Raw genomic sequence first — 23,176 nt, forward strand, 5'->3', positions numbered from 1 at the left:
CTATCACTTTTACCTTTCTGACCAGTTTGCTAACAGAGGATAAGCCTTCATGAAGCAGGTGTCTGGAACTGTGACATAAAAATGGTTGTGAGAAGACTCCGTGGCATCGAGGGCATGGTGCTCCAGTTCTGGATCTCCTTTTTACAAATTGCTTTCAGGTACATGCGAGTTTAATTGAACTAGGAGTATAACTCGATTAAAGCGTTAGGTTATTAGATGAAAATCCAGGACTGGAGTACAGGATTCTTAGTGGCGTGAAGGCGCCCTGATGCCACTCTGCCTAAACAAGACCTGGACGGGTGATGCTGAGATCTTGTAATACACACAGGACAGGCCAACTGGAGTTTGAGTCTGAAGACCTGATGTGTTGTGTCTGTAGTACCAAACTGTAGGGTGTCAAAATCACATCTCTAGGGAGAGCAACATTTGGTATCGGGAGGATTCAGGACTTGGAGCCACGTCTGACCAAATTGCTTGTTGGCATTGCAAACATGTAATAAAAACCCCAGCTAAAGAGATGAGATTTAGTTACATAAAACAGAGCTGTCCGAAGACTTCAAGCAATACAGGGGGACGCTCGGCAGGGATCTCGTCATTTGAAGGCGAAACAGGACTTTAAGAGAATTAAAAGAAGCCATCACTGGCTTTTTTGATGTGATGGATCTTCACATGCGTCGGTTAGATTTGTAGTTTATAGAGCCCGACAACATTCCATAGGTTATACAAGTATTAATATAAGAATCTAGGGAAAAAAAATTAATCAAAGCGCATTACAAGGTGTGAAAAGGTGTGTTTTTAAGAGGTTACAAAAGCAAAAATTAGTAGGAGCTGGAAGGTCTTGAGGAGAATGGTTCCAAGCTTTCATTGCGATTAACAAGGAAGGTACATCCTCTATGGCGGGCTCTGGCAGAGGGAGGAATTACAAGTAGTCTGAATGCGGAATATCTTTCTTAAAGTGGTGTTGCATGTATTGTGAATATGGCAGGTGGATAACCTGATGACAAAGGTCTAGATAAATCATCTTTTCTTAATAGGAAGCCAATGAAGTGACGTCAGATGGGAAGAGATGTGCGATCTTTTTGTGAGATCATGGATTCAGCATGCAGCTGCATTTGGAATATGCTGTAACCTGGGAATGAGATAAGGAAGGCAAAGGTATTACAGTTTGAAATCTCTTCTAGGTTCACGTGCTTTACACAGTCTCGCCATCTAGTGACTGGGTCCAGACGTGTTCATGTTGTTCTCAAAGTTACTTAGTGTTTGGTAGTCGACATGAGTGGAGCCCTTATAAACGTTGACCATAATCTCTCACTGTCCATGAGCATTCCCACCATTTTAGATTCTTTTTTTTCCATTGTTGGGCATGGAGGTACATCAGAAGTCTCCTGACAAACGTTCAACAGAGGATGTTGAAGAGTCCTCAAACAATCCTAGAAAACAGTCAGTTTCTCAGGAGGGATCGATATTGGGAGAATGTTTATTGGTCGAAATAAGATTCCTGGGGTTTCTGGGCACCATTTTACAGCATGAGCAAGCTTTTCAAATTTTAACCGAATTGCCATCGAAAGTTTACCTGAGACAGTAAACATCCAATCTGCATGTTCTGTTTGCCTCAAGACCATAAGTCCGGAGGACTGTGTTTAGTGCTTGTATTTTAAACCAAAAAACACTAGTCCACAGGGACAAGTTCCTTCGGTCACATTGGACGAGCACAGACATGGCGGGTGTGTGAGAAACAGAGAAGCAATGGAGGGATTGCTACGTCAATGGAGGAAATGAGATTGAGGCGCGGAGGCCCAGGGAGAACACAACACGGAACACAAGGTTTTCAGAGTCGAAAAGTTTCACCCTAAAAACCCTAAGCTCACAGTGGATCATGACCAAAAAACACCTGACTCATTGAAAGACAAGACGTCAGGCTTACGCCTAAGACACAGAAGCTTTTTTCTTCGAGCAGCATCCCAGAGTCACTCAAAGTGAAGCCTTCAATGCAGAAGAGACTAGCTCAAAGGAGCTCAGAGCACTTCCATCCTACAGTGAAAGAGAAATCCACCAGTGAGTATACACCAAAAGGCAGCACCTCAACTTCCAAGGATGATGAAGCGTGGAGAGGGAAGGAGGGATGGGCACCCTCGAAGGAAAAGGCTCACAGGGAGCTTAAGACTCCTGACGTCAGCCAAGGCTCGAGAGAAAGAAAAGGGCCTGAGGGGTCGAAAGATAAAATCTTATGAGAAAGAAGAGGCTTTTTGAGGAATCCATGACTCCCTTTAAAGAGCCTAGACTGATAGGTCTTAAAAGGAATTTGCAGGTCACTTTAGCCAAGGAACAGGAAGAAATTCCAGAAGAGGGGCAGAATATAGCTGTAGCAGGGGAAGAGGAAGGCATCGAAGGTATCAACCTCGAAGATATAGAGGTAGAAGATCCACAGAGGGAAATGCTGTGGGAGGACGATTTACCTTTAGAAGAGATAGAATCCAACCATTTGAGGCCTTCTGTCCCTGATGATATCTCCACATACCACTAGTGGTGAAAGGGCATCAGAGGCCTTCCGAGAGGAGATGGAGGTGGATGGAAAAGGAGGAGACGTGTTTTGTCCTCGAGACACTCACACCTACGCGTAAGGGGAAGGAGTATCTTCCCACTCTTCTCAGCATTGTACAACAAGGCAGGGAGATTTTCACTAAACCAGCAACATCCAAAGAAGTAACACCACGGATAGAGAAAAAATACAGAGCACGAACACAGGACCCTAAGCCAGAGACACGTAGAACCAGATTGCCTGATTGCTCTTTTCCATTCTGTGGAGACAATGTCCCCAGTACCTATGGGGCCTCCACCAGACAAGGAGAGTAAATTTATGGAAGCAATAGGAAGGATGATGGAGAGAGCCGCAGCCGGGCTGTGGCGGATTCCACTTCCGGTGCACTGCTAAATAGAGATTGCTCAGCAGTACTAGGAGGATATGGAAGACATCATGTCATACTCCCCGGAGGAATATCATAAAACAACAAAGAGCATTATTGAGGTGGCAAAAATGCAAACTCGTGCCTAAAATCATTCTTCGATGCTGCTGATACAACAAGTAGGAACTAGCAACGGGACCATCACGAGAAGATGTACATCTCCTGCTTAAGCCTGTGGTGCAGTCCTCTGTCATTGACAGACCCTTCATAGGAAACCAGCTCTTTGGCCCAGGTGTAGACCAAGCGCCGGGAGAAATTAACAAGCATTTGCAATGCAACGGGTCTCGCGTTTGCTCATGTTAGAGCTGATAGGTGAAAAGTCAGGTTAGGAGTTTACAACGCTATCGGCAAAAGTGCATTTATGTACATAACCCGAAAAAGTGCAATTAAGTATGCAAAGCGCTCGACTTCTGCCAACCGAAATCACGCTAGTAAATTAGAGAAAAAGTAGTCCATGAGCCGGACAGAAAACAGCGAGCCTCGCATGTTTTCTGTACTTGGTCGCTGCGCTCGAGGAGGGCTAGCCACCGGAAAAGGCATGACGTACGCGTGCCTTCCACTAATGAAAGCAAGCAGATTTTAGCCCACGAACCAATGAAAAACACTGACGTGACGTCGACAGGGCTCCGAGCCCTTTTCTAAACACTAAAGCATCTCGCTGCGATGCGCGAGCGCATGCAACGCAGGCTCGACCCTAAAAAAGCAAGATAGACTGCTAAAGGAATGGGAGTCCTTCTGGCTTTAGACCGACCTTGAAAGAGGCCTTTTCAAGATAAGAGGGCAGGATCCAGCCAGTTTCTAGGCCAGGGACAGTGGCAACAGCAGCAGCCTTAAGATCCCTTTTCAAGGAAGGTGGAAAATAAGAGATGGAAATATTAGCGGATCCACCTCAAGTGCTTCGAGGAGACTCGAACTTCACTCCTCCCTGCCACAACATGCCTGTAGGGGGAAAATAAAGGACTTCCTCAAAAACTGGAAACCTGTTTCCATGGACAAGTGGGTTGTAAATATTGTTTGTTTTGGCTACCTCAAACATTATACAGAACTCGCCAACAAAGCAACCAATGTACCAGCATTACAAGAAAGACCAATTGCAAATCTGGCGCAGTAGGGTTTAAGAGCTCATTGCAAAAGATGCTATAGAAAAGGTGCCATGAAGGGAGAGTAACAGAGTGTATTCTGTTTACTTTTTAGTTCCAAAATAAGGCCTAAGTATGCCACCCTATCTTAGACCTGCGCTTCGTGAACAGGTATATGAAAACCCAAATATTTCAAATGACATTGAAGATGTTATCCCTTTGCTAGATGAAGGAACTACTTAGCAACTGTACATCCCAAAGATGCCTACTTTAACATACCAATTCACACAGCACACAGGAAGTACCTCGGATTTGTATTGGAAGGAGAACATTATCAATTTAAGATCCTGCCATTCGGACTAAAGTTTGCACCAAGAGTTTTCACCAATACATTGGCCGTGGTAGCCACACACCTCAGAAGACAGGGCATACAAGTCTACCCATACTTAGATGATTGGCTGGTCAAGGCAGACATCTTAGAACTTTTCCAAGGGAACTTAGGGAGGGTAGTGTCCCTTCTGCACACACGAGGCTTTACAGTGATTTGGGAGAAATCATCTCCACACCCACAAACCAGGAAAACATTCCTGGGAGAAGATCTCAAGACACAGCTGGCATTGGTTTACCGTACGAGACTGAGGGTTCAGGTCATACTCGCTCAAGTTCACTACTACCAGAGGTCACAATCTCTGATAGTGAGGAAGGTAGTGAAGCTTTTAGGGATGATGGCCTCCTGCATCCACCTCAATCCCAATGCCAGGTTTCACATGAGACCAGTACAGGAATGGTTACACAATCCGTGGGGCCAAGGTTCAGGCACTTGGGAGGATCTAGTAGTTGTATCAGACAAGGTCCACAAGGAATTGAGGTGGTGGAATTCAGTGAACTTGCTCAGGGGAATGTCTGTTAAGGTGTTCGTACCACAAGCCACCATTATCATGGACACTTCAGTGGTGGACTAGTGAGCACACTTGAATAGCCTTAGGATTTGGGGGTTATGGTCAGAACAGGACTCGTCCAGACACATGATTTACCTGGAGCAAAAGACAGTATTCCTCACTCTAAAAGTCCTCCCAAGTCAGACCCTGGGGAAAACTGTACAAATTCCAACAGACAATACCACAGCAATGTTCCACATCAACAAGCAGGGGGGGACATTATCATACCCACTGTCGCAATTAGCACACAACGTTTAGAAGTGGGCCATAGTGAAAAAGATATCACTCTTGGCAAGTCATGTCCTGAGTTTATAAAAAGTCCAAGTAGATGGTCCAAGCAGACAAACAACTTGACACATTAATGGGAAATAAAGCAGTCTTTAATAGACCCAATTTTAAATCTGCAGGGTATATGAGACATACATCTCTTTGCAACAGCAGACAGCACAAAAACGGTGCTTTGCATCCAGACACTACCATCCCGAATCACTGGGGAATGCTCTGTTGATCAGTTGGTACCAGATCTTTCCATACACATTTGCACCCATTCCGCTGATTTCAGCAGTTCTAGAGAAATTCAAGATCTGAAACGTGACAGTGATTCTTATAGCGTCATGATGGCCTCGTCAGCCGTGGTTCTCCCACTCTATACACATCAGAATTCCAGTGCAAGAAGACTCCCTAACTGTGGAGCGGTAGAGGGTATTCAGCCCAAACCTGGGGGAGATGAAATAGACAGCATGGTTTTTGAAATAGTAATAGTCGAATTTGAACACTACATATCATCAGGAAAGCCCTTATTCTAGCTACCATGGGGTGTTATGTCTGTATTTGAAAATGAAATATAATCTTGTGCCAATCCAAAAGATTGGAAAATATGATCCATCAGGACACTGTAATAGTCCAGTACTTAAGCCAACTCTCTTATTCCTCGATATGGGTATATGTATCAGCCATTGCGGCATATCTAGAGGATCTCCACATATAGAAAATTTTCTCACTTTCATCGATCTAACGGTTCATGAAAGAAGCAAAAATATATTTTTGTTCTAGCAAGGGAGGTACCTCCTCCACAATGGAATTTACCCTTGGTGTTGGCTGGGTTGATGGAGACACCCTTTGAGCCAATGCACGTAAGCCACACTCAGACACCTTGCACTGAAAACAGTATTCTAAGTAGCTGTTACATCTGTGTGAAGAGTTAGTGAGATTAGGGCCCTAACATTGCAGGAACTTTACGATACTCGAGGATAAGGTGATTATGATAGCACCCTCAAAGTTCTTACCAAAGGTGATTTCTCCCTTTCACATTAGCCAGGCTGTCACTATACCATCATTCCTCCAGAACCCTAAAAAACTCTTCAGAAATGGCCCAACACAAATTAGATGTCAGGGAAGCGGAGATGTACTACATGCAAAGAACCCAGCATCAGGGAAACCCTGGGATGGCTGTCTCTAAGAATGCTGTTGCTAGAAGGAGATACGGAAGGTTGCCACTTGGTCTTCACAGCATACATTTACAAGGCATTACTGTGTGGACTTAAACTCACGCAAAACAATTGAGATGGGGCTGCCAGGGCTGAAGAAAAGATTTGCTTCCACTCTCTCCCAGTAACCACCTCAAAACAAGCAATGCCGCTACATAATCTGTGCAAAGCATGTGAATCTAGAAGACATTTCATGCTGCAAAAGAAACTAGTCAGTTATCTGTAATTATGGTTTTCCAGATTGAATTTTTTTTCAGATTCACTTGTGACTCCCATGTCTACCCTTAGCAAGAGGTTCGTGGAGAGAAAAAGAGAAGCAGAAGGAGGAAAAACAATCAAAGATGGTGGGCACACACATGCGCATTGTGGGATTATGGTTGATGTCATAAGGGCTCTGCCATTTCGACTTCAAACCATAAACAAACTTTGAGAACAATAAAAACACTTCCGGACCCAACCATTAGAACATGGGATTGTGCAAAGCATGTAAATCTAGAACTGTTTCAAGCTGCAAAACCATAACTACAGGTTAGTAACTGGTTTCTTAGAGTAGTCCAGATGGAAAATTTGGACCACTGGTTTTCTGTGCTTATCGGAGAGAAAATATAGGATTTTCTTCAATGTATGTAAAATAAGAAAGCAGTTATTAGAGAGCTTGTGGATCTGATTTCTTTTTTTAAAGAAGGTTCGTGATCGAAGATGACCCCTAAATTTGGGGAAATAGGAATGCAACCAGGGATGTATCCAGGTCTTTTGGCTACCAAATAAACACCAGGATGGGTTTCCAATGGCAGTCACTTCTGTTTTGTCAGCATTAAGATTCAGGTTGTTACCATTCTGCCAAGACTTGAATGTACAAAAGCAGTTTTTAAAGTTATTGCATTGGCACAGTCAAATGTACGATCAGTGGAATGCCATCTGCAAATGCCTGAGAGTTTACTCCAAACGGTACATATTCAGGCAGCTAATGGTGCAACTCAGAAATGGAACCTGGTGGGGCTGAGTGCTGACCCTTCTGGGGCACCCCAACAATAATTGTTTTATTCCAAGAAGGGAAGCACCAAGGAGACAGCTTGATAAAACTCTGAAAGAAAGGAGATGACCCATTTCAGAACCTGGTCTTTGACACAGATGTCTCTAGGCGTTGTAAGTGACTAAGGTGGGATACGGAGTCAAACGTTTTTCTTGATATTTTTTTGAGGAAGCCAAGTATCCATTTTCTTTTGGCTGGAGAAATTGGAGCCAATGACAAAGGAGATGGGTAGGTATTATGAGTATCCACCTCAAGAGCAGCTCAGATTTTAAAAATGGTGAACACTCGTCAGGTAGCATTTTGGGAAGTAGTGATCTGACTAGAAATTGTATGTGCTTTGCCTTATTTTGCCACCTTATGGCATCAACTGGAATAGTCCATCCTTTTTATATTTTTGTCTTTTGGGCACCTTTAGTGGTGGTGTCTATTTGTGAGATCACGCAGCAATTATTATTTTTTCTTTTTGTGTTGACGCTCACTCATATGACCCCATCTCACAATCTATATGATGTTTTCGTCTTCTGAGCTTCTGAGTTCCTCGAAGTCTCTTGATCTTAACCCAACTTAATGAAAGCATTTTGGGCCTTTGCTTAAATCCATTTTGTAGGAAACTGGTACTTGTTGCAGTTACCCCCCTACTTTTTGCCTGATATTGATGCTGACTTGACTGAGAGTGTGCTGGGACCCTGCTAACCAGGCCCCAGTACCAGTGCTCTTTCCCTAAAAATGTACCATTGTTCCCACAATTGGCACACCCCTGGCACACAGATAAGTCCCTTGTAAAAGGTACCAGTGGTACCAAGGGCCCTGTGTCCAGGGAGGGCTGCAGAATGTGTTGTGCCACCCTCAGGGACCCCTCACCTAACACATGCACACTGCCATTGCAGATTGTATGTGTTGGTGGGGAGAAAAAGGCAAAGTCGACATATCATGCCCACAAACTACTGCCTGTGGCATAGGTAAGTCACCCCTCTAGCAGGCCTTAAAGCCCTAAGGCAGGGTGCACTATACTACAGGTGAGGGCATAGCTGCATGAGCAATATGCCCCTACAGTGTCTAAGTTAATTCTTAGACATTGTAAGTGCAGTGTGGCCATATTAAGTATATGGTCTGGGACTTTGTCAAAACGAACTCCACAGTTCCATAATGGCTGCACTGAATACTGGGGAGTTTGGTATCAAACTTCTCAGCACAATAAAAACCCCACTGATGTCAGTGTGGGATTTATTAAAAAATGCACACACAGAGGATCTTAGAGATGCCCCCTGTATTTTACCCAATCCTCTAGTGTAGGAATGACTGGTCTCTGCCAGCCTGCCACTAGCAAACAAGTTTCTGACCCCCTGGGGTGAGGGCCTTTTTGCCCTCTGAGACCAGAAACAAAGCCTGCTGTGGGTGGAGGTGCTTCACACCTCCTCCCTGCAGGAAGTGTAGCAGCTGGCGGTGAGCCTCAAAGGCTCAGGCCTCGTGTTACAGTGCCCCAGGGCACTCCAGCTAGTGGAGATGCCCGCCCCCCGGACGAGCCCCCACTTTGGGCGGCCACTTTGGCAGGAAACTTAAGAAAAACAAGGAGGAGGGACCACTTCAGCTGGGACCACCCCTAAGGTGTCCAGAGCTGAAGTGACCCCCTCCCTGCAGAATCCTCCATCTTTGTTATGGAGGACAGGGACCAATAGGGATAGGAATGTACCCCGTCCCCAAAGGGAGTGGACACAAGAAGGGTGTAGCCACCCTCAGGGACAGTAGCCATTGGCTACTGTCCTCTGACCCCTGTAAGGACCCTAGAACTTGTATTTAAGGGCTTCCTGAACCCAACTCACCAGATTCCTGGCGACCTACAAGAAGAAGAAGGACTGCTAAGCTGAAACCCCAGCAGAGAAGAAGGGAGACGACAACTGATTTGGCCCCAGCCCAAATGGCCTGTCTCCTGCTTCAGAAAACCTGCAAAAAGAACAGCAATGCATCCAGCGGGCCCAGCGACCTCTGACAACTCCAGAGGACTGCCCTGCACCCAAAAGGACCAAGAACTCCAGAGGACAGCGGCTCTGTCTAAAAGAAACCTACAACTAAGGACTCCCACCTCACTCCAGATGTGCACCCGACGCCCACGGCCCTTGTCCAGGTGGTCCACACAGCAACAAAGGGTCCCCAGGTGTTTGGGAGCAAGAGCCCACCCTGGTTTGACCCCTCCAAGCCTCCACGATGACGCCTGCAGAGAGAATCCTGAGGATCCCCCTGACCGTGGGCTCCGGACAAAGAAATCCGACACCTAAAGGACACACTGCACCCGCAGCCCCCAGGCCTTGGAGAGCCTGACTCCCGGTACAGCTTCAACCAGAAGGCGGCCCTCCTCCCTGTCCAGCTGGTGGTTTGCCCAAGAGGCCCCCCTGGATCTCATCTGCAGCCTCTGAGTCACCCCGCAGGTCCCCTCATAGAGTTGCATTGAAAACCTGACACCCTGTTTGCACCCTGCACCCAGCCGCCCTAGTACCGCTGAGGGTGCGTGTTTGGTGCCGACTTGGGGCCCCTCCAGTGCTATCTTGAACCCTCCTGGTCTGCCCTCCGAATCGCGGGTACTTACCTGCTGGCTGACCAGATTCAGAGTACCCCCTCTCTCCATAGGAGCCCACGGTAATTTGGTTCCTCTTTTGACCTCTGCACCCGACCGGCCCAGTGTTGCTGGTGGTGGGTGTTTGGGGTTAACTTGAACCCTCAATGTCGGACTACCTAAACCCCGGAGATAGGAACTGTAAGTTGAATACTTACCTGTAAAACTGTACTATCTTTTTCTCCCCTAGGAACTGTTAAAAATTGCACTGTGTCCACTTTTAAAATAGCTTTTTGCCATTTTAAAGAAAACTGTATACAGTGTTGATTCCATTCAAAGTCCTGATTATATATATGCAAAGTACCTTTCATTTTATGTACTTGCCTGCAAACTGCGAACTTGTGGTACTAGAAATAAATTAACAAAACATATTTTTCTATATAAACTCCTATTGGTCTGGAGTTGTCATTGAGTGTGTGTTTTTGCTATTGCTTGTGTGTGTACAACAAATGCTTAACACTATCCTCTGATAAGCCTAACTGCTCGACCACACTGCTACAAATAGAGCATTAGTATTATCTATTTCAGCCTCTGGGGAACCCCTGGATTCTGTGCACCCTATATCTCATTTTGATATAGTATATACAGAGACAGCTTCCTACATTGGTGGATCAGCGGTAGGGTCTATGACTTTGCATTTGCTGGACTACTCAGCCAATACCTGATCACACGACTAAATTCCAAAATTGCCTTTAGAAAACTGCCCTGCTAGGGCCTTGGTTAAGTCCTCTTAGCATCTCTTTTTAAGCTTAAAAGTTATTTTTAAGTTAGGATTTAGTTACTAGAAGTAGTTTTTAGTTTCTAAAATGTAATCCCATCTTTAGTAACAAAATTAGTAGCTCAGAGGACATGGTGATGGAACTCAACCTCACCCCTTACCTCCATCTTGGGATGAGAGAGTTAAGGAATCTCTGCAGCCTCAAGAAAATCAAAACAGGTTCCAACCCTACCAAGGTCAAGGTCCAGGAGCTCTTGGCAGAGTGTACAAGGGACCACCCTACTGAGGAGGAAGACCTCCCTTGAGATGGGGAAGAAGTTATGGATCAGGAGGATGAACTCCCCCCTCCTAACTTAACTAGGGAGGACAGGGTCCCAAGGTCCCTGTCACCAAGGATAGTACTCATAGTATCTGGGTCTCTCACAGGGGAGTGCAGTTCCTCTGGGAACATTGAGGGCAGCCTCAACGAAGAGGACCTCCTTTTAGCAAGGATGGCGAAAAGATTAGCCTTGGACAAACCGCTCGTAGCTATAGAAAGGGAGAGAACAGAAATGGGTTTAGCATCCATTAATGGTGGCAGCAACAGAAAGACTAGGGACAGAGAGTATTCTGACACCCCTAAAATCCCCAAAAGGATTGTCACCAAATATGAGGATGGTGATGACATCCCCAAGTGGTTCACAGCCTTTGAGAGGGCCTGTGGAACCAGAAAATTAAAAAAGTCTCATTGGGGAGCTCTCCTTTGGAAACTGTTTACTGGCAAGTGTAGCGATAGGCTCCTCACACTCAGTGGTGCAGATGCTGAATCCTATGACCACACGAAGGCTACCCTGATTGAGGGCTTTGGATTCACCACTGAGGAGTGTAGAATTAGGTTCAGTGGGGTTCACAAAAACCTCTAGCCAGTCCTGGGTTGATTTTATAAACTACTCAGTCAAAACACTGGATGGTTAGGTAACTGGAAATGAAGTGCATGACTATGATGGGCTTTAAAATTTATTTATGAAAGAACACATTTTAAGTAACTGCTTCAATGAAAAGTTGCATCAATATCTGGTAGACCTAGGTCCGATTTCTCCCCGTAAATTGGGAAAGAAGGCAGACCACTGGGTCAAGACTAGGGTAACCAAGTCTTCCACTGGGGGTGACCAAAAGAAAGGGTTTACCAAGCCTCCTCAGGCAAAATTGGGTGACACCCCGAGAAATAAAGAAAAAGATTTGTCAGTAGGCCCCCAAAAACCTGTCCAGGTGGGTGGGCCCCAAGATACATCCCAAAACAAAAGTGGGTACCAGGGTAAGAAATGGGATGCCACTAAGGCATGGTGCCAGAACTGTAGATAGATAGGGCACCACACTGAGGACACTTCTTGACCCAAAAACAAACCCCCTAGCAAAACTCAAGGGGTGACCAGTGTAGCCACTGAGGATGACTCCTCAGATGAGGAGGTCCTCATAGCCTTCAACTGGAAAATGGGCCCAACAGGTGAGTTGGAGATTCCAGAGGGAAGTAGAGACTTCCACCACCTACTGGTGAATGGAATCCCAGCCATTGTCCCGAGCGACACCTCTGCCAGTCACACTATTGTGCATGACAGGCTAGTGCTCTCAAACCAGTACATCCCAGGTGAGACTGCCAGAGTAAGGGTTAGCCCTGAAAAGGTCACTAATAGGCCTGTGGCTTTACTGCCCCTAGAAGTGGGTGGGACTTTTAGTTGGAGAAGGGTGGTAGTCAGTACAGACCACCCCCTCGATTATCTCCTTGGAAATGACTACCCAGAGGTTAGTCAGAGGCCAAAAGAGGAACTGGTACAGTACCAGCCCTCTCCCAAGGATTCTGGAGGTACTGCCCCTGCAGTGCCTAAAGGTAAGCCCTAGAAGAGAAAACACTGCAGAAAAGGTGGACAACCTTTAGCCAAGGTTCCAGCAAGCCCAGGAGATTCTGCTCCACTAGAGGAGAACTCCAAAAGTGACACTGGTAAAGTCCAACCTGACCCACAAGAAGTTCTGACTAGTTAGGCAACTGTTAAGCATGAGTGGGTGGCTCCTCAGCTAACAGAAGAAAGAGTGGAAGAAGGGTGTTTACTACAAAATGTAGCAACCCCCCCACTCGATCACAGCTGACAGGCACCCTGAACCCAAGTGAAGCCTGTAACTTAGCCCCTTCCCTTGTTGGTGAAGAGCTAAAGGTGTGGACCACCCTAAGAGACAGTAGCCATTGGCTACTGCACTCTGACTCCTGTAACAACCCTAAATCTTGTATTTTAGGGCTTCCCTGAACCCAAGTTACCAGGTTCCTGGCGACCTACAAGAAGAAGAAGGACTACTAAGCTGAAACCCCAGCAGAGAAGAAGGAGACGACAACTGCTTTGGTCCCAGCCCTACCGGCCTGTCTCCTGCTTCAGAGAACCTTCAAAAAGAACAGCGACATGTCCAGCGGGGCCCAGCAACCTCTGACAACTCCAGAGGACTGCCCTGCACCCAAAAGGACCAGGAACTCCAGAGGACAGCGGCTCTGTCTAAAACAAACCTACAACTAAGGACTTCCACCTCACTCCAGATGCGTGAGTTATGACCCCTGTGCACCCGACGCCCACGGCCCTTGTCCAGGTGGTCCACCCAGCAAAAAAGGGTCCCCAGGCAATTGGGACCAAGAGCCCACCCTGGGTTGACCCCTCCAAACCTCCACGCCGCCGCCTGCAGAGGGAATCCTGAGGAACCCCTGACCGCGAGCTCCAGACAAAGATATCAGACGCCTAAAGGACACACTGCACCCGCAGCCCACAGGCCTTGGAGAGCCTGACCTCCAGTGCAGCTTCGACCAGCAGGCGGCCCTCCTCCCTGTCCAGCCAGTAGTTTGCCCGAGAAGCCCCTCTGGATCTCATCTGCAGCCTCATAGTGACCCCTTGGGTCCCCTCATAGAGTTGCATTTATAACCCGATGCCCTGTTTGCACCCTGCACCCAGCCACCCTAGTGGCGCTTAGGGTGCATGTTTGGTGCCTATTTGGTGCTCTCCTGAACCCTCCTGGTCTGCCCTCCGAGTTGTGGGTACTTACCTGCTGGCTGACCGGATTCAGAGTACCCCCTGTCTCCATAGGAGCCAACGTTAATTTGGTTCCTATTTTGACCTCTGCACCTGACCGGCCCAGTGTTGCTGGTGGTGGGTGTTTGGGGTTAACTTGAACCCCCAACGACGGACTAACTAAAACCCAGAGATAGGAACTGTAAGTTGAAAACTGTATACATTGTTGATTCCATTCGAAGTCCTGATTATATATGTGCAAAGTACATTTCATTTTATGTACTTACCGGCAAACTGAAACTTGTGGTTCTAGAAATAAATTAACAAAACATATTTTTCTATATAAACTCCTGTTGGTCTGGAGCTAAGTCATTGAGTGTGTGTTTCTGCTATTGCTTGTGTGTGTACAACAAATGCTTAACACTACCCTCATATAAGTCTAACTGCTCGACCACTACCACAAATAGAGCATTAGTATTATCTATTTCAGCTTTTGTGAAGCCCCTGGACTCTGTGCACACTATATCTCATTTTGATATAGTATATACAGAGCCAGCTTCCTACACATTTACAACTGCAAGTCCAATTGAACCTGCAAACACCTTGACATTGAGTGCAAGGTTTTCATAAATGGTGACCTTAGATTCATAAATCCTTTCAGCCATGCACTATACTGCCCCACAGTTATGTAAAATTAAGACCGAGTAAACCCTGTTTCAGGTCAGAAAGTGGATGTTCCAGGGCAGCAAAATCCTTGAAGATGTGTGCTGCATGTAGGATCCTCAGTGAAGACGCTCTTTCCAAGGTTGTTTATTGTACACAGGTAAACATAAGCAGAAATAAATATAGAGCGACATGGAAACGGAAATAGGGAGCATAAGGGCCAGCCTCACGGATTGCAAAAAAAAAAAAAACTCTCTCTCTCTTTTCTAAAAATCTAAATTCCACATTTCACCCACCTCATGTGCCACACTTTGAGAACACATAGAATGAAGGTCCCTTGTGGTAATATTCACCAACATAATAATCATAACGTCATTTCATGGATAAAATTTCATAAAAACATCTTATCAGTAGAAAAGACTGTGACCCTCACTGGCCAACGAAGAAAAACAAGTTTAATTCTTCAAAATCTGTCTCCAGCGTTTAAGTGATATCCTGGAGTATAAGAAAAACATTCATAGGAACGGTGTATGATGCGAAATGGCAATGAACCATACAACCAGTGTCCAATGCTGGTAGAAATATAGCCCCACAAAGTCCAAATTAAGTAGTACTTCAGTAATTTAATTGCCAGAATTGTCTGTTGCGTTTCAGCCTAAGATCATTTGGAAGGTCACCATCAGGGATGACGGATCTGAGGAGAAGAACCATTAACATAGATTGGGCATGAGGATCCAAATCTTTAAGAAACTGAGAGCCTCGGGTGTGTCATCAAATGAATTAGTTCCGGTGAGAAGGTGACCCCTGCAAAGGTCCACAGGCAGCGCCAGGGTGACCTGGAGCCGCCACCATTGTCATCTGTCTAAGGAGAAGGACCATAATGCCTGATGGGAGCAGCACCAGAGCTCATTGGCGCTTACATGTACCCGGTCACGTACATCCTTGCAAACGGGGGAGGAGTGTTTTGGACGCCTGCTGATAGCACCAAGTTATAACTCACTGCGCCTCTCACAATGTTATATAGAGTAGAGCCAGTTATGAACAGGGATGCCAGTACAGCAAGGAATCACCTCGAACACTAAAACTACAACTGGGTGGCCTTAGAGGGCACCAACACCCTATACTCGGACACAAGTAGATGATTCCATCACGTATCCTTGCATTGCCGATGGAGACACTGTATTGCTCGTTACCGTAAGAGGAATGGATTCTACCTGTTTTATGGAAATTCTTTCCTCCCCACATCTAGTGTAAAGCAGTTGAGCTCCATGTCGGGATCAGTAGCTGCACGTCCCCTTGTCTGGGAGCTTGCCACTGATGTTTGCACAGAGGTGCTCAGAGGCTCTGCCCGAGCCCGAGGGTGCAGTAATGAGGCCACAGTGATAGTGGCCTAGTGAGTAGTCTCTCCTCAAATGTGACCTTGGTGCCACTGGACTACTCCTGATCGCCTGAGGCACATTACAGAGGGTGAGCGTAAGGTGATTGCACTGGACAGTAAATATGTCAAATTAGAAGTTACTATTCAGTTGAATGAACATGTTGGCCCAGAAGTAACAGGTCATTAAAAATTGGGCAAAGCCATCTGCATATGGTTAGGACAGGAGGTTAAGGTAAGGGTTAGTAGTCCCACAGCTAGTTTAGGACAGTTGGTTGTTTTCGATATGACAGATGTAGCTGTTGGCCATCACCCACGGTTAATGTGTTTCTCGCTCTACATGTGCCTCTTGATCAACCAGTCACACCTGCTGCATTAATTGGCTTCTCCAGTTTCTTCTGGGAACTGGACTTTAGGGTTAAGGCTTGACACCGACTTTGAACATTTATCTTTAGAACTGTGCGGGCTAGGTGGATTATTGAAATGATTATGGAACCCAGACAACAGTATTGGACTCTTCCCCCCCCCCCCCCCCCCCCCCGTTGCCCTTACTGCTGCAGTGTGCAAGCAGGCTGCTTCCTGGTTCTTATGCGACTGGACAAGTCGGGGTATACTACAGGCATGTGATAGATTGTGATGGTACATGCACACCAGCTCATTTGCAAAAAGGGAACATTGCGGCTAGATGCCCCAGAGATGCTCTTCTCCTAGCCAGCTGTTCAGCAGGTAATATGCATCTCCTGCTCTCCTGCAGTACATCGAGACATCATCCAATCACATTCTCCAGTCAATTAGACAGTGGGCTGTTCTTTCTGGGCTCAGATTGGCCTTTTCTGGCTGGTGCAGCCTGACTCTTTGCGTAGGGAGGTAGGTTCTTCGTCTTTTGACAGGTCACAGTAGCCAAGGTTTCAGTATCGAGTCCAGTCTGGAGGCACCTAGTAGAGGGTCTGCTCCTGGTCAATTGTCTTATATTCCTCTTTTGAGAAAATAGAGCCATCCAGTGGATCTGCTTTGCTTGAAAATGTTTGCACTTCTCTGGTCTTGGAGAAGTTCATTTCTGATTTGTGGACTGAGAAAGTTCTGTATTAGTTCCTGGTACAGTAGGAAACTTTCACACAGAGGGGAATGTCAAGTGTGCAGATGTTCATTCAAGTAGAGGATCTTTATCTGGACCAAGGAAGGGGCAGATGTCACCAGGTACATAAGTTGTGAGGAGGGGACCAAGAGTATGTGCAGTCTGGCTAGCCTAGTGTAAATGTTGCCAGCTTACACGGAAGATTCAGCATCTTATGCTGGACAAACTCAGGGTCCAAATGATCTCCACTCTTCATTATGTTATCCGTGACCCACTCATGCCCTTTCGTCTGTATCCTGCCAAAGGATAAAACAGTGCACCAGAGTTTTGAGGATGGAGCAGGCCTTTAACTGAGAAGAGCTAGAAAACTGTGTATATTCAGATGCACAGGACTGTGGCCCTGGACTAGAATCACTCTTCCACCACCAGTCTCCACATAGCCTGGAATTAGGGGCCAGATGCAGGAAACACTTTGCGACTCGCAAACGGCAAAATTTGCCGTTTGCGACTCGCAAATGCGTGTTTCCTATGCAGAAATGCATTTTGCGAGTCGGGACCGACTCGCAAAATGCATTTCCGAATCGCAAATAGGAAGGGGTGTTCCCTTCCTATTTGCGATTCGCAGTGGTATGCAATACCATTTGCGACCGCATATGCGGTCGCAAATGGTGTCGCAGTTACCATCCACTTGAAGTGGATGGTAACCCACTCGCAAATGGGAAGGGGTCCCCATGGAACCCCTTCCCCTTTGTGAATGGACCACAAATTATTTTTCAGGGCAGGTAGTGGTCCAAGGGACCACTACCTGCCCTGAAAAAATACCAAAACTAAAGGTTTCGGATTTTTTTTTTTTTTAAGTGCAGCTCGTTTTCCTTTAAGGAAAACGGGCTACACTGAAAAAAAAAAAAAAAAAAAAAAAAAAAAAAAAAACTGCTTTATTTAACAGTAGTCACGAACATGGAGGTCTGCTGACTACAGCAGGCCTCCATGTTTGCGAGTGCCCATAGACGCTATGGGGCCGCAAATTGCGACCCACCTCATTAATATTAATGAGGTGGGTCTTTGCGACCCCATAGCGACTCGCAGACGGTGTCTGAGACACCGTTCTGCATACCAATTTGCGAGTTGCAAATTGCGAGTCAGAAGGACTCGCAATTTGCAAGTCGCAAATTGGATTTTTGCTACATCTGGCCCTAGATTCGATAGCCGAATCATAAAGCTGTGCCTTTAGGAAGGACTGAGGGTTGAGAGATCACCCTTGATTGCTACTCTAAAAACTCCCTGTGGACGAAATGATCACAGAGTTTGATGAAAGACAGACTGAATTATATGTTAGACCTTGGAGTTTTATTTTCAACACTAGAAAAACTTAAAAATGTGTTCATTATTCATATTCTGTTAAATTTCTTACCATTTCAAAGATGCAAAGTTTCAAATATTTTTTGCCTGTGAGAAAAGACTGGTTTGATCAGATAATGTTTTGTGGGAACAGTGGTATTGCAGCCAAGGGATATATTGTACTCAACCATTTTCCTGCTGGTATTTTGTGTGACTTTTCAACATGAGGTATGGTATGATTTCAATATTCAGGTCACATGCGGGCTAACAAAGTTTTGTAGAATATGTGTAGTCTTACATGATTTTTTGTGAATTCCATGGGAACAATGTTCTTCTCATTCCCTCTCGTCTCTACCCCTCAGATCTGGCAGTACGGGGAATGGGTGGACGTGGTGATCGATGACAGGTTACCAGTCAAGGATGGCGAGTTGGTATTTGTGCACTCCGCCGAGTGCACGGAATTCTGGAGCGCACTGCTGGAGAAGGCCTATGCCAAGTAAGTGTCCCTTGCTTTCCCCAACCAAGTCCATAAAACACCAATGATGGCCTGAATCTTATCTTCCAAGTTTCCACTCCAGAAGCTTGAGGTTAAAAACAGTGACCGCACCAGTGACAGCCACTGCCGCGGAGTCCTACACATCTATCTCCTTAACCGCTAGAGGACGCTGCACTCCATAAGGATGCTTAACCAAATGCAGTCGATATTTAGCAAAACTATACAGTATTCGGTATCAGCCAGAGATTGATCTACCAACTGCCAACAAGTTAAAATTGATGTTGCTAACATGCACATTCAGAAACTAAAATCCCTTTCCTTCAGAAATTTGCAGGGTACTAATCAGGATGAAAGTGCAGATTCCTTTTAATGTTATTTTATTATTTTAATAATCTCCTGATAAGGTTCATGGGCATAAAAGTGGGAACAATAAAAGAAATAGGAATACAAATGTTTGCAAATATCTTTTATTGTTTTATCAAGTGAGTTCAGCAAATTTTGAAGAACCCGCTCTGGTCTGTATTTGGTTTCAACCGAATGATTGACCAAATCCATTTGTATTTGGCCCTGGTGTCCACCCCACAGAGGGCGGGCTTAGACTTAAAGCTGCTTCGCTATACAAATATTTCCTAGAAGGATGTAAACACAGTATTTAGTGTACTTCTAATCATATGTGATTAACTCTTCAAAAATTTAGAGTTATTGAATTGAGTGCACGTAGTTGAATAACTTTCACTCACTGTTGTGTCCTAATACAACACTGAAGGTGTTTACTAATCTCTCCTCAACCACAATACCTTATTTAGGTCTTAAAGACGAGCCTCGAGCAGGGAAAAAATGCCTGTGATTTCAACATAACGTGTTTTTGTTTCAGGATATTATTCTCATATTTTGCCTGAAACCGAGGGATTTAAAACTTTTCTTATATTGGTGGAGATTTCCGTACATACATTGTGTGCTTCTGCTTCAATTTGGGGTTACAATACCCCAATAAAGGTTTACACGGTGCATGTGTGGACTATTATGGTAAACCTTCCCTCTGCCTCTTCTCAGTGAGTTTTTACAACCTTCACGTAACACGGATGCAGTTTCTAAGTTTGAGGGCGGAGGCGGGCTCTCTGAGCAGTGGCGCGGGTATCGCTTCCGGGGCATAAGATGGACACTGTAGAGGAGGCGTCCTGGTGAACAGAAACGTTTTCCTTTAAAGTTTATCTTGGTCACATGAGTGGCTTGAAACATGTCACAACTGTGTTTCTCCTTTACCGGCTGTAGATACACCAGGGGTATCCTTGGGTTGCGCATAATCATAAAATCAAGGCGGATGGATATCACCTCTGACTGGCTGCAGTTAAATATCACTTACAAACGATGCCTTGGAGTCCTCCTTGTACAATAATTGTTAGACTCAATCTGCTTTTATTGAGGCCACGCCTTCACAGCATTAGGACCAGATAATGTAGAGGAGATGCAAGCACAGGACGGGCAGCAGAACAAATAGGCTTTTGGTGTAAACACTAAACATTTGCAGAGTTCATGCATGCAAAGCAGGCGACAGTTCTGAAACGTAGGGGTTAGTACTGACATAACACACTCCCATACGCAGACTTAAGGGTTGTAATAAGAAGGCTCAATTGCTTGAAGTTACAGAAATACCAGACAGGAACAATATCCTGAAGCCATGGATACATTGATGGGCAGTCCAAAGCACGTATCAGGAAACATGCTGCAGTGTCAAAAGCGAGTGTAATGTTTTGCATGCTGAGAAATGCATTAATATTAGCAAAGTCCAATAATAACGGTGTCAGCGGTCCGGTGCAATCCAACCTGATTGAGATGAGGTCATTGGCAAGGAGCCTGCGCTGGGCGGGAGTTAGAAACTGAAACATTTTCTTAAGTAAATGAAGCTGGTAATATCAGGATGCAACAATGTGGTTTACTTGAGGAGAAAATGAAAGACCCATATCACAAATCAAACCCAAACCTTTAACAGTATTTTCCAGTGTGTGTAAATATATATATATATATATATGTGTGTTCGATGGCATGTGTAGCTGAAGATACACATGCTGTGCACTGTTCCTGCCATCTAGTGTTGGGCTCGGAGTGTTACAAGTTGTTTTTCTTCGAAGAAGTCTTTTCGAGTCACGGGACCGAGTGACTCCTCCCTTTCGGCTCCATTGCGCATGGGCGTCGACTCCATCTTAGATTGTTTTCTTTCCGCCATCGGGTTCGGACGTGTTCCTCTTCGCTCTGTAATTCGAATTGGGAAAACTTAGAAAATCATCGAAATACGTCGGTATTGTTTGCGTTCGGGACCGGTTTAGTATGAACACATCTGCACCAACAATAAGACCGCTTCGGCGGCCCTTCGGGGCTTCCGCCTTTAACCAAGGCCTGGTCGGCCCGACCACACCCGTCGTCGAAGCCTCATGGACCGGACCCCCTTCCGTTTCTGTCCGACGTGTCACGCCAAGTATCCTTATACAGACCAGCATCGGGTCTGTAACCTGTGTTTATCGCCCGAACACAGAGAGGATACTTGTGAGGCCTGCAAAGCTTTTCGATCCAAAAAGAACCTAAGAGATTGACACGCAAGACGTTTACAGATGGCGTCGAAGCCGACACAACACCTTGACGTCGAGGAAGAAGAAATGAGAATATCCATTCATGGTTCCGACTCCGATGACTCCGGGGAGCGGCCTTCGATGGCGGCGCAAAAAGTGAGTACACCTGCCCTGTCCCAAACCCAAGGTCAGATAAAAAAACAAAAGGCCTCGGGGACGCCACTGCCGGAAGGACCCACAGAAAAGACAGTGACCAAATAACATCGGCACCGAAAAAGGCCAAAATATTGCTGAAAACGTCCGACTGGTCGAGAAACCGGCACCGAAAAGAGTCGACATCGAGTGGTTGTGTCGAGCAAACCTCGGAAAAGCCTCTCGGAACCGAGACCCACAGTTTCCATCAGGGTTTCGGTACCGAAAAAAACGTTTTTGGAGCCGAAAAAGACTTCCTACACGGAAGAGCAGGGGCTCTCTCAACAGCTCAAAGAAAGGCACAGATTCGAGCAGGAACTGGATTTGGAAGAGCTTGACCAAACTCCAACCAAGACTACAAATCCAAAAAGACACAGGGAAAATACAAACCATCCCTCCGCTCAAGTTCAAAAGAAAACTGGCTTTTCATGAGACTGAGATGCAACCAAAAGCCAAGGTGGTTAGAGAAAAGTCACCACCCCCACATTTCTCACCACAAGCGTACCCACTTCAGTCAACGCAACTGTCCCCAGTGGGTACACCAATAACACAGTCACCCACACATACTGGGATGACGCAGGACGATGCGGACCCCTGGGATTTATACGATCCACCAGTTTCGGACAACAGTCCGGAGTGTTATCCTACAAAACCTTCACCTCCAGACGATAGCACGTCCTACACGCAGGTACTGGGCAGAGCAGCAACATTTCACAATGTGACAATGCATTCAGAACCAGTGGAGGATGACTTTTTGTTTAACACTCTGGCATCCACGCATGCTTCGTACCAAAGCCTGCCAATGTTACCGGGCATGCTTAAACATGCACAACAGGTTTTCCAAGAACCAGTAAAAGGGAGAGCAATCACGCCAAGGGTCGAGAAAAAATATAAAGCGCCCCCGTCAGACCCTGTGTTTATCACACAACAGCTCCCTCTGGACTCAGTTGTAGTGGGGGGCTGCAAGAAAGCGGGCAAATTCAGTCATCAGGGGATGCGCCACCCCCTGATAAGGAAAGCCGTAAGTTTGATGCAGCAGGCAAAAGAGTGGCATCGCAGGCGGCCAATCAGTGCCGTATTGCCAACTCACAAGCCCTCCTTGCCCGCTACGACAGAGCGCATTGGGACGAGATGCAGGATATTATCCAACATCTACCAAAAGAGCATCAAAAACGTGCCCAGCAAGTGGTGGAGGAGGGACAGGCCATCTCAAATAACCAGATCCGCTCTGCACTAGACAGATACAGCGGCACTGACTGTCAATACAGCAGTCCCCATTAGAAGGCATGCATGGCTGCGAAGTTCTGGTTTTAAACCAGAGATACAGCAGGCGGTATTGAATATGCCATTTAATCAACACCAGCTATTCGGGCCGGAGGTGGACACCGCAATAGAAAAAATGAAAAAGGACACAGACACGGCCAAAGCCATGGGCGCGCTCTACTCCTCTCAATACAGGGGAACATTTAGGAAGCCACAGTTTAGAGGAGGGTTTAGACACCAACCCTCAGAACCATCCACCTCCCAAACTAAATCCACTTACCAGTCCCAGTACCAGAAAGGGGGGTTTCGTGGTTCCTACAGAGGACAGTTCCCAAGAGGAAGAGGGAAATTTCAGCCTGCCAAG

The 23,176-nt window shown here is 46.0% G+C and overlaps 1 protein-coding gene across 1 annotated transcript in view; it reads left to right on the plus strand.

The window, feature by feature from the left end:
* LOC138296826 (calpain-1 catalytic subunit-like) overlaps positions 1-23,176 on the plus strand; it is a 457,633-nt gene that overhangs the window by 287,080 nt on the left and 147,377 nt on the right. The window contains exon 5 of the mRNA XM_069236287.1: positions 18,660-18,793. Within this exon, the coding sequence (XP_069092388.1) occupies positions 18,660-18,793 (134 nt within the window). The remainder of the gene's footprint in view (positions 1-18,659; positions 18,794-23,176) is intronic.

The sequence above is a fragment of the Pleurodeles waltl genome, chromosome 5 (assembly GCF_031143425.1).
Source record: "Pleurodeles waltl isolate 20211129_DDA chromosome 5, aPleWal1.hap1.20221129, whole genome shotgun sequence".
In the NCBI taxonomy this organism is placed as follows: domain Eukaryota; kingdom Metazoa; phylum Chordata; class Amphibia; order Caudata; family Salamandridae; genus Pleurodeles; species Pleurodeles waltl.